At 48.0% G+C, this 12,228-nt stretch overlaps 1 protein-coding gene across 2 annotated transcripts in view; it reads left to right on the top strand.

The window, feature by feature from the left end:
- MTCH1 (mitochondrial carrier 1) overlaps positions 1 to 12,228 on the top strand; it is a 1,187,755-nt gene that overhangs the window by 492,695 nt on the left and 682,832 nt on the right. For both annotated transcript variants that reach the window (XM_069633419.1, XM_069633420.1), the window contains 2 exons: positions 4,879 to 4,930; positions 5,056 to 5,115. In XM_069633419.1, the coding sequence (XP_069489520.1) occupies positions 4,879 to 4,930; positions 5,056 to 5,115 (112 nt within the window). The remainder of the gene's footprint in view (positions 1 to 4,878; positions 4,931 to 5,055; positions 5,116 to 12,228) is intronic.

Raw genomic sequence — 12,228 nt, 5'->3', positions numbered from 1 at the left:
TTGTTTGTAGTGATAAAGAGAATTAACTGTAAAAGCGAAGTGATCAAAATTAACCCAGAGGGAAGGTGAGAGTAAAAAGCTGAACATTAAACTTTGACTCAAAGTGGTCCTGCAGACGTCTGTAAAGGAAGCCACTCACATTCAGAAGTCTTCGACATCCAAAAGCGGTCTGAGCCGACTGAGGGATACCCGAAGTGTAATAAGCTTGTGGAAGGGAGCCCCTTGCAAGTATTGTTGGACTTTTGTTGTGAAAGGTCTGAGCCCGGCAGAGGGGGACCAACAAGAACTTTTGTTTTGAAGAGGTCTGCACCTGACAGAGGGGGCCCAGCGTGAACTTTTTGTTGAAACATTCTTTGAAAGGGTGTAGAGAAAGACTTTGGAAGGCCAGGCGGGCCTCGATCCGCGTCTTGAATTGTTTTAGTGGAGAACCTGAGCCAGAGTGTGTCATCCTCCCTACGGGGACCGCGTTACTCCGTGCTGTCTAATGTGGGGAGGAAAGCTGATTGTCACATTTATTCTGTATACTTGAACACTGATTTTCCTTTGCATACATATCTCCTTTATACACTTTTTGTACAAGAGATAGGGCAGACATTAGGTTTTTGTTAGCATAGGCCATTTTGATTTGATGGCCTTCACTAGGACTGCTTATTTATTATATCATGGTCGAGACTACTCCCATCTTAGTTATAGGACAGAATAGGAGTTTTTCCAAACCCAGCAACTTTAATAAAGGTTTTACAAATGACACCTTTTGTGTCAGTGTCGTACTTATGATACCATGCCTCCCCACATGATGGTGTCAATAGCATGATCGCCAGAGAGGGCGGAAGGAGGATGTGGGTGTCATCGGCATTATTAGTGAAAGATAAACTGATTGAGACCAGATAGTCTAAGAGTGCTTTGGTGTAGATTGTGTAGAGAGTTGGGGATACGCATAAGCCTTGTGGGATACCACAGGGTACGGAATGGGGTTGGGCGGTGGCATTACCAGCAAAGACGCAACCCCTTCTGTCTCTGAGAAAGGAAATATAACCCATTTTGTTGGTTGGGAGAGAAAGTGGCCGCGATAAGCTGGTTGCAGAGGATCTGGTGGTTGATGAGATCAAAGGTAGCAGAGAGATCTAGAAGCAGCAAGAGGGCAAGGTTGCCAGAGACGCGAATGTCACCTGTTTGGTTTTTCAGATCCAGTAGAGCAATTTCTGTGCCGTGGCCCAGGCGATAGCCGGGTTGGTGTGGGCTGAGTATTTTATGGCATTCCAGGTGGGCTCGGATTTGAAGGTAGGCAACACGGTCTAGGATTTTTACTAGAAACTGGCCTGTGGTAAGTGGGCAGTAGTTGCTCGGGATGGTCGGATCGAGTGATGCTTTTTTGAGGAGAGTTAATATCCATGCTTCTTTAAGATTAGTGGGGACAAGGCCAGAGGCAAAGGAGGAGGTGACAATGGCCGTATTTATCAGTATGAGGATGTCAGCGCACTCCTTTATGAGAGGGCAAGGTAGGTGTCTCCTTAGCAGCAGGAGGGTTTGAGGCTTGAAATTATTTTGGCGATGTCAGCTTTGGTCAGTGAGTGGAAGTAGAATGGGGTGGAGGGAGTGGGGGAGAGGGAGGTGGTGGTGGTGTTGAGTGCCTGGGCTTTAATGTGGATGGTCGCTTCCTTTTTTCAGATTTGTTCCTGGAGGGTTGCAACGTTTGTGCATGAGGGCATCCTGAATTTGTTGACACCATGTGTTGTCTTTGATAAAGTTTGCTGGGAGTGGTAGTGGGGGTTTCTAGTTCATGTAAGAGGGATTTGACTTTGGCGATTCTGTCCACGTAACAGGTGGCTGTGGCCGTGTGAATGGCACGTTTGTAGTCTTTGGATATGGTGTGGAAGAAAGTTTTATTAGGGGAGGTAGGGAACTTGTGCCATTCCAGTTCAGTGGAACACTTTTTTGCATGCAGGGCTTGAAGGCTAGGGGTGAACCAAGAGTTTTTGTGACTTGCTTGTTTAGCTTTGCAGGGTTTGATGAGGGCGAGTGGGTCAACTGCTGAGGTGATGAGAGTTGTAAAGATTGACCAAAGTGGTGAGGTATGTGCTTGGCATGAGGTGGGAGAGGACGTGGTTAGAGAAGAGCAAGGGGAGCAGGCACTCTTTGGTAAGGTTCTGAGGACAGCGTGAGAGAGCAGGTGGTAGAGGGGTGGCAGCAGTGGTTGGTTGGGCAGCATTGGGGGTGAGGAAGGAGATGATGTGATGGTCAGTCCATGGGCAGGCAGAGATAGAGATGACTTAGAAGTTGCAATTGAGGTCTGTGATCCGGTCCAGGGTTCTGCCGAGCGAGTGGGTAGGGTGAATGATGCCCTGGGTGAGTCCGAAGGACTCTAGATTTTTGGAGATGGAGAATGCATCGTTATCAGCTTGGTCGTTGAGACCCAGGTTAAGATAGCCAAGGAAAAGTAGTTTGCAGGATATTTTCAGATTGGTGCTGATAATTTGAGAAAGAACGCTCTCAAATGTTTTTCCATGCCTGGTGGGTGGTGAATGATCTAGAGGAGGATAGTGAAAGTTGGGGGTAGAGAAAGTTTGGGAGGGGGTTGGGAGGGAGGGGTCTCATGGTGATGGCTTCTTTATGAATAAGGGCTACAACACACCTGTTTGCTGTGCGATCCCAGCGATGGATAGTGTAGCCTGAGGGTATAGCGATGGAGGGAGCGGGGCCAGCTGCGGGATGGAGCCATGTTTCAGAGATGGCCAAGAGATCAAGATTATTAAGCAAGATGAGATACCTGATGTCAGCAGCTTGGTCAACAATAGATCTAACATTGATGATTGTGCAGGAGATGGGAGGGGTGGTTGGTGAAGATATGGCACCAGGGCTGAGGAGTGCAATGAGTGGTGGGCATGTGTGAGATGTGTGATAGTGCAGTGATATGATATGGCATTTATAACGTGCCTATACACAAGTGTTTCAAGGCGCAACGAGGCAATGGAGGGGGAACAGAGGGAATACAGAGACAACAATCTTACTAGGGCAGGTGACATTGAGATCGCGCAAGTGCAGGGAAGGGGGAAAGGGGAGGTGGAAGGGGGGAGCGAGCAGTGCAGTACATGGGATAAACAGTAAAATAAATAAAACTATAAATGAAAAGTGCGGCCAGCTGGTGGCAAGTGCAGGGGGTAAGTGCAGACAACAGTTGTCAAGTGCTGGTATGGGGCTGTAGTGATACAGAAACAGCCCCAGAGTGCAAGGTTTGCCAGGGGGGCAGTGCAGGTGTGCAACTGGTGGGGAGGGGACCTGGGCCCGAGATAAGAGGGTAGCCAGGTAACCAGTGCAGTTTCAATTTCAGGCAGATCATCAACAAGGGAGAGGAAGAGGAAGTAAAGAGGGAGGTCTTGAGGTGCTTCTGGAACCGGAGATGGTTCTCCTCAAGTTTCAGAGAAGCAGGGAGGCTGTTCCAAAGGGAGGCACCAGCCGGAGAAAGAGATTTACCGCCAACTCGTTGCTTGGAGAAGCGACTGGCCCTGAGGGAGTTGGAGGCGGATGAGTGTAGAGCTTGAGAAGAAAGATATTTAGGAAGAGAGAGTTGAAGGTATCGAGGCCCCAGGCCCAGAAGGCCTTGTGGACAATGCAGAGGGTTTTGAACATAATCCTCGCCGTCACTGGGAGCCAGTGCAGGAATTTCAGTCCTAAAGAGATACGATCCCTGGGCTTGAGGCCAAGGACAAGTCTCGCAGTCCTGTTTTGGATGAGTTGCAGAGGGCAGAGTGTAGAGGCAGGCAGATTTAGAAAGAGGCTGTTGCAGTAGTCCGGCGTAGAGAGAACCAGAGCGCTGGAAACAGAGCTTCTGGGGAAGGAGAGGAAAGGAAGAATACCTCTGAGGCGGTGCAGTTGGTAGTGTGACTTCTTAGAGATATCAGGGATGTGAGGAGAGAAGGAGAGTGTGGAGTCGAAGATTACCACGAGGTTTTTAGCCTCGCAGGTGGGAGCAAGACGATTGCTAACAGAGGCCGGCCAGAGAGTGACAGTGGTACGGTGTAAGGATGAGGGTGTGTAGACAGGGGAGATGAGGTGTAGGTGCGTGAGTGTAGGTGAAGGGCCCTTGTGGAAATAGGCAGGGGGATGGTGGAGGGTAGCAGTGGCGAGTATGGTCCTGTGTGCAATGCGAGTATGTGGCATCAAGGCAAGGAGTGTATGAAAGGGGAGCTGGGGGAGCAGCAGGTCCAGGTACTGAGGTATGTGAGGTATGAGAGGTTCAAGTTTGGTGGAGATAGTAGCTGGTGTTAGAGGAGGGAGGAAAGGGCTAGGGTGCACGTATACCGAGTTGAGACGAGGGAGGAAGCGGTGGGGGCAGGTGAGTGGGTGGGTGGTGCACGTACCTTGCAGGTGGCTGGTGAACGTGCCCTTCCGTGCCCTGCAGGCGTAAGCCTTTGTAGGTGGCCTTGGTCTGGTTGCGCCTGCTGGCTCCTACTGGCTTTGGCCTTTGAAGCTGGAGAGCTGGTAGCAGGGTGCCCAGTGGTGTGAGAGTGCAGTGAGCGGATGCAGCAGGGTCTGCAATTAGAGCAGGAGTGACGTTGGTGGCCATCTTTGAAAGGAGCAAGTGCTCCGAATCCGAAGGGTAAAGCCTTGGAGGGCTTACCTGATGTTGCGCAGGACAGTCTTTATTGGATGCGGCTTCTCTTATGGCTACGGCTGTGTCTAGACTGTGTTAATTCCTGAGATAAACCTGGTGGTAGGGGGCCACAAGTTTAGGCCAGGGGGATAAGTGGTGGTACATTTCAATTTAAATTCCTTGCATGACTGATTCCATCACTAACTTCTGTGGTGACTGAGATTGTTTAGTGTTATTCTGCGCAGATGAGTGTGTATTTTATGTTCCATTTCTTTCTCTTCCTACAGTCGTCTCCATGCGCTGTATGGTGCAGTTTGTAGGCCGCGAGGTACAATACAGGTATCTTATTCATTTTTATTTTGTACAGGTACTATATATTATTAATCCCAATTTGTTTTGCTTATACTTCTGTATGTTTCATTGTTACTCTGCCTTAGTTCACACTCTGTTTCCTTTATTTTCAGTGGAGTTTTTGGTTCCATTGCAAATATATATAAAGAAGATGGTATCCTGGGATTCTTCCAGTACGTATTGACTTAAAATTCCTTTTGTGTTATTGTTAAAAATGAATATTTGTGGAGTTTGCATTACTGCCATTTAATTTCCAATTATAAACTTTGAAGATTTTTTCCTGTCCTATCCATTCTTTATAGAATTATAATATTTGTTGCGACAGTCACAGCCAAATGGCTTGATGGCGGTATAATGACGTGTTTGAAATGCCCTAAGTCTTTGGAGAACTTAATGCTATTTATGCTGTTCTGTCCTCTGTGTGGGGCATCCTGCCAGCGATGGCTTTTCCCAGTGTGGAGAGTGTGAGAAACCTGAGGGCGTTCTCATTCCTATTCCCCATGGATCCTCTGTGCAGGTAGCCAGGGAAAGGCCATCGCTCTTGGATCCCGACCCTGGGGGTGGACAAGCGAGCGAGGATCACCTGGGTGGACGGTCTGTGGGGACTGAGAGTGGGATGCCCTTAGCAGAGACATGGTATCCCTTTTTCCTACTAATGACCAGACCAACCCTTTCCCCGTCTTCATGGGGTATTTATAAATCAACTCCCCTGACTTCCTCATATATAAATCCTAAAGGTTCTGAGACGAGGAAGAGGCAACGGGGAGTAATGAAGACTTGTTACTTTTACCATTCTGGTACTGGCACTGGGACGAGGAAGAGGCCTACTTAGAGTAGTAGAGGTCATGCATGTCCCCTTAATGATGGTCAGGCAAGGTTAATTGTAGACTCCCACCTGCAGCCTGTTAGAGCGCTGCAGGTGTATAAAAAGCCCCATCAAATGAGGGTGAGAGAGGAAGCAGCGAGAGGATGAGTGAAAGGGTCCAAATCTCTTGTCTTTTGTGGGAGCTGCTGGACCCCAAAGTCCCTCTCCAAGTGCTCTGCACCCATAGACTAAAAACATTGTGTGTTACAGATCAGACTGAGGGCGAAGGGGTAATGGAGAAAATAACAAACGACACAGGAGCTCTTCGGACTTCTTGCCACTCCACCCCACACAGGAATTAGATGAGGGTTAGTACATTACATTACATACCTATATTTCCTAAAGGTCTAATAACCCAACCTGCATTTGTTAGGCAGAATCCTGTGCAGCTCCCTTGGGGAACACTGCAAAAAGATTAAGACTACAGGAGTAAGCAGTAAACCCAATTGGTAGCAGTCTGCACCACCCAGATTTACCTGGTAGCTGTGGCTGAGCAGTCAGACTTCTCTCAAGAAGAGTAGGGCAGTATATAGAGTATACACAATAGGGCTAAAAACACAGTGGAGCAAACAAACACTGACCAGAGCTTTGTATCAAAAGTATATAATTATTTATTTAAAACACACTTTGGGCAATAAACTAGCACTCTTAATCACAAGCAAGTAAAAACATAGTCAGGTAAAGTATGCACACCTTCCTTGATAACTTTTAGACAAGTCAGAGTTAAAACACCACGATTTGTTAAAACAGATGTGAGCGCGTAACCTAGATGGCACTCCAATAGTTAAGTTAAAGGGAGAGAAAAAGGCAGAGCATAGAACTAAAACAGGTCCCAACACTTTTAGGAGTTCTCAGCAAGGGAATAAAGGCAGTATTCACCGTGGAGCCAAAGTTCATAGGCCAGGCCCACTTTAAATAGAGCAAAGCGAAATGTGCCCAAGATCACACAGTTTAAAATGCACTAAAAGTCTTTGCAGAATGTTCAAAAGAGGTTGGGGTGATTCAAGAAGTTAAAGTTAGAAGGTCTGGGGCCAACCCAGTTGGAAAGCCAAGGATTTAAGGGTCAACTTGGGCAAACCGAAGAAAGGGAGGCCAGGCAGAACACAGTACCTTAAAGAGAGAGGAAGCTCCAGCGGTGGCAGTTGTTCCTGGCAGTGGTTGCAGTTCGTTGTTTCGACCAGGGGAAGAGAGGATCTCGTCGAGGAGGAAACGTGGAGTTGATGCACTGCACAGGGATGAAACCAGCCGCGGAGTTCGTCGGTAAAAGGTGTGTTCCTTTTATTCGCGGTCAAAGTGCTGAAGCTTGGCTATCCAGCCGCCGGGGTGCTTGGCACGGGCGATTCGACCAAGAGACGTCTTTGGAAGGCGAAAGGGGAGAACTGGTTGGTCCCACCAGCTCAGAGGAAGAAGACTCGTCCAGCAGAAGATCTTCTCTTGTCGTTGGGAAAGTGGTGAGTTTGTTGCAGCAGGGCTTCACCGGTGGTGTCGTTGTTGCAGATGGCTCAGCTTCTGCTCTCTTCGGATTCTTAGGTCCTGTGGTGACTTCTGAAGTTCCAGTCGAAAAGGCCCTGCTTTTATGCAAAAAAACCCCATTCAACAGCCTAGCTGTCACTCAAACATGCTAAGTGGTGAGCCGGGCGGCTCACCACTGGGCCAATCAGAATAGAGTGCGACTTGGGTTGCTAAGGCAACGCAGTCCCGGGTGCCAATTCCACTCCCCACACATCCTGTGGAACCCAGACAGAGTGGCACCATTTGGAAGGCTTCTGTGGAGAAGCCCGCCAAAAAGTGGAACAAAGGACTCGACCTTGGTTAGAGTTACAGAGACGGCCACGAACGCCATTTTAGAAAAGAGTTCTGGCAAAAAGACCCAACAGTTTATTTAATATTAAATAAATAAACCGGCGGTATCTTTAACATTGCACCAAAAAGTGGTGCGTTTAAAATCAATGGGAAAATCCCATAGAAAATATTCTGGTGGAATATTTTGCGTGGTAACCACTGCCACCAGCCAGAAACTCGACAAGGGGGGACTAGACAGTGCCCCCTTGAAAACAGACCCGGAGGCAATCGAAATTAACCCCTTCCAGTACGTATGATGGTTTGTACTGGTTCTGTTCACAATTTTGGACATGCCCTGGGAGATAGTAGTCAGTCCTAGGGTATGGAGTCTATGTTTGGGGGTCACTATGACACACCTGTGTTACTGCACTGAGGGTGCTGTGTAACACACACATAATAAATAGATGATACCCTATGGAGTAAAAGACCCCATAGCCATAAGCACACAAAGAGTCAAAGACATACCTCAAATCATGCCTAAGAGTGGAAGAAAAATAATCTCACTCCTAGCAGGAGAAAAAAAACAAACCCCAACAAATCCAGCAAAGCTGCTGGGGGACTCACTAGGTTTGAGAAATTAGCCTTATAAGATAATTTTCCCTAACACTCGCCCCCCCCTCGAACCCTCAGACTAAGGGACAGGAGGATTGAATCCACTCCTGGATGAATCTCATACCTCTAGTCGGTTATAAACATCCTAGAGAGACCATCAGCATTTTGCTGGTGACACCCTGACCTGTGCTCAATGGTGAAATCAAACCCCTGGAGGCAGATTGACCATCTCAATAGTTTTGGGTTTTCCCCTTTCATTTGCATTAACCATCTCAAGGGTTGGTGGTCAGTCTGAATAACAAAAGTAGAACCATACAAGTATGGCCTAAACTTCTTCAGGGCCCACAGAATGGCAAAGCATTCTCTTTCAATAGTTGCCCACCTTGTCTCAGGATCCTTCAGTTTTCTACTGATGAAGCACATGGGGTGTTCCCTACCTTTCCCATCCAGTTGACTAAGGACTGCACCTATACCTGCATTAGAAGCATCTGTCTGTACAATGAAAGTTTGGTGGTAGTCAGGAGCTGTTAGCACTGGAGCTTGACAAAGGGCTTTCTTCAGGTTTTCAAAAGCTTGATTGCACTCCTCATTCCATCTGACCTTTTTAGGGAACTTGGGAGAGGAGATCACATTCAGTGGAGAAGATATGGTCCCATAGTTCTCTATGAAATTCCTGTAGTACCCAGTGAGGCCTAGGAAGGCTCTCACCTGGGTTTGAGTAGTAGGTGTTGTCCAATTTTGCACAGCTTCAATCTTGCTGGGCAAAGGCCTTATTTCTCCACCTCCTACCTCATGTCCAATGTAGACCACTTTACTTTGTCCAATCTGGCATTTACTTGCCTTTATGGTCGGATTGGCCTGCTTTAGAGCCTGCAAAACATGTCCTAGGTGGTCCACATGCTCTTCCCAGGTTTGGCTGAATACTGCAATGTCATCCAAGTATGCCATGCAGAGGTCCTCCATCCCAGTCAGAACCTGGTTTACCATCCTTTGGAATGTAGCAGGTGCATTTTTCAGTCCAAAAGGCATAACCTTAAATTGGTATAAGCCAACTGGGGTAGAAAATGCAGTTTTCTCCTTGGCATGGTCTGTCAGGGCTATTTGCCAATAGCCTGATGTCAGATCAAATGTGCTGAGGTACTTGGCTGAACCAAGTCTATCCACCAACTCATCTGTCCTTGGCAAAGGATGGGTATCAGTCTTGGTGACTGCATTAAGAGCTCTATAGTCCACACAGAATCTCAATTCTTTGGATCTTGCCTTTGGTACTAACACAACTGGGCTAGACCATGGACTAGTAGAGGGCTCTATTACCCCGAGGTCAAGCATCTTGCTGACCTCTCCTTTGATGTGGGTTCTTACATTCTCTGGCATTCTGTACCCTCTGCTTTTTACTGGCAGACAGTCACCAGTGAGTATGTCATGCTGGCCCCAAGGGGTCAAGCCTGGTGAAAGTGAGAACAGGGAGGCAAACTGATTTAACATAGATTTGTACTCCTCTTGTTGCTAGGGTGTCAGATTTGAAGAGAGATTAACTCCTTCAATCTTTTCGCCCAAAGGTAAGCCTCTGAGGAGATCAGGGAGAGGTTCACTATCTTCTTCCTCTTCTGCTGAAGCTAAAAGCAAGGCTTCTACTTCAGGTCTAGAGACATACGCTTTTAGTCTGTTGGTGTGGAAGATTCTGGGAGCCTCCTTGGGATTGCCCATGTCCACCAGATAGTTCACCTCTCCAAGTTTTCCCACAACCTTGAATGATCCCATCCATTTGTCTTGCAACGCCCTCTGCCTTGTTGGAATCATAACAAGAACTAGCTGGTCTTGAGTGAACTCAACCATGTTAGCATTTTGATCATGCCAATGCTTGACCAAAGCTTGACCAGCCTTCAAGTTATCACTAGCTTGGGCCATCATCTGTGACATTGTCCTCCGGAGTCCTATTACGTAGTCAGTCACTCTGACTGGCTTCGGGGAAGGAGCACTCTCCAACCCCTCCTTAATCAGGGCCAATGGACCTCTGACTGGATGGCCATAAAGAAGTTCAAAGGGACTATAACCTACTCCTTCCTGAGGGACTTCTCTATAAGCAAAGAGAAGGCATGGCAGTAGAAGATCCCACTTTCTTTTAAGGGGTTCCTCTAAAGCACCTATCATGCTCTTCATTGTTCTATTTAACCTTTCAACCAACCCATTTGTCTGTGGGTGGTAGGCGGTAGAGAACTTGTACGTAACTCCACAGTTTTTCCACATGGCTTTCATGTAGTGGGACATAAAATGTGACCCCCTGTCAGAGATTACCTCCTTAGGAAACCCAACCCTGGTAAAAATACCAAGGAGGGCCTTAGCCACACCCTGAGCTGTAAAAGTCCTCATAGGAATTGCCTCAGGGTACCTAGTAGCATGGTCTACTACAACAAGGATAAACCTCTTGCCTGAGGAGGTTGGGGGATCAAGGGGACCAACAATGTCAATCCCTACCCTCTCAAATGGGACTCCCACTACTGGGAGGGGCACTAAAGGTGCCACATTCTTGGAACCACTCTTACCAGAAGTGTGGCAAGTGTGACAGCTCTTGCAGAAGTTATCTACCTCAGCCCCCATCTTTGGCCAATAAAAGTAGAGTGAGAGCCTTTCGTTGGTCTTCTTGAAACTCAAGTGACCAGCCAAAGGAATCTCATGGGCTAGCTGCAAGAACTGGAGTCTGTTTTCTTGAGGGAATGCAAGTCGTTTGTAGTCTCCAGGTGCAGACTCAGTCGGTTCACTGTAGAAGAGGCCATCTTCCCAGTGCAACCTATACTTCCCAGGCTCTTGCCCATCAGCCTGAGAAGCTGCCTGGTGGCGGAGACCTTCCAGGGTTGGACATTCTCTTTGTCCCTTACGAAAAGCTGACCTGCTGGGTCCACCTTCTGCCAGTAAAGACTGCAGCTCAGGATGGTCAGCAGGGTCCAGATCTCCAATAAGTTCTGGGCCTCCTACTAGCTCTTCTTCAGAGTCTAGTTCAACCACACAGGGTTGTACCTCCCTCTCAGCCTCAGCTGGAGGTGGAGTTACAGGTGTAACTTTGGACAACCTAGGGGACGTCCTTGTTGGAAGCACTGGAGTGCTTGCTGCTGGTTTCCTTCTAGAAGTCTTGGGTTTCCCCTTTGCTTCTGGTTGTTCAGCTATAGCAGTAAGTAGCTCCAGTGGAGTAGGAGTGATTTCTTCTTCCATCATCTCCTTAGGAGAACCTCTCAAGGTGTTCTCCCTTGCAGGTCTGGTTGGTTCCTGTAACCTTTTACTAGGAAGTCTGGGGGTATGTGACACAACTCCAAGAGTTTTCAGGTCATTTCCCAACAGAACCCTTCCTGGTACCTCACATTGTACACTGACAGGTATATTCACAGGCATATCATTGCACTGGATGAGAACTGGTAACTGGGGACACATCTGCACAGGCCCTCCAGCTAACTCGGTGAGGCATTTGGGTGCCCTAGCAACCTCCTCTGCCTTGAAAAATGATTCATCCACCACAGTTATGCTGGCCCCAGTGTCCCTAATGGCAGGAGTCTCCTGACCATTCACCTGGACACTGTCCTTAAAATACTCTTTAGTATTATCTGGGATAGAATTATATACTTCGAGGGGATTGGGTCCTCCGACGTATTCCATATCTATGACAGTAATCACCACAGCTGTGCTGCTTCGGAAAATCTTTCTGCGTCCTGCGTCGATGACGTCGATAAGCCGCTCTCGAGGACCTCCTCCGACGGCAGACGTCACTGGATTTTATAAGTAGGACGCACAACACCCGTAGCCTCAGTTCCGTTTTTTCTCGGAGATCTCGGCGTGCCTCGACTCTTAGGAGTTCTTTCTCGGCTCTTCGAACCTGTTTCGTTTTGTGAAGTCTTTCTTCGTGAAGATGTCTACCTCGTCTTCCACACCGCGTCCGGGCTTTAAGAAGTGCGGGGACTGTGGGTCCAATGTCGGTTAAGGACTCGCACGATGCCTGCCTGTGGTGCCTCGGGGAGGCCCATGACATGGATGACTGTGT

Source organism: Ambystoma mexicanum, chromosome 13 (assembly GCF_040938575.1).
Source record: "Ambystoma mexicanum isolate Mex_15411 chromosome 13, UKY_AmexF1_1, whole genome shotgun sequence".
Lineage (NCBI taxonomy): Eukaryota > Metazoa > Chordata > Amphibia > Caudata > Ambystomatidae > Ambystoma > Ambystoma mexicanum.
The sequence above is the reverse complement of the archived record's forward strand: the minus strand, read 5'-3'. Positions and strand labels throughout refer to the sequence as shown.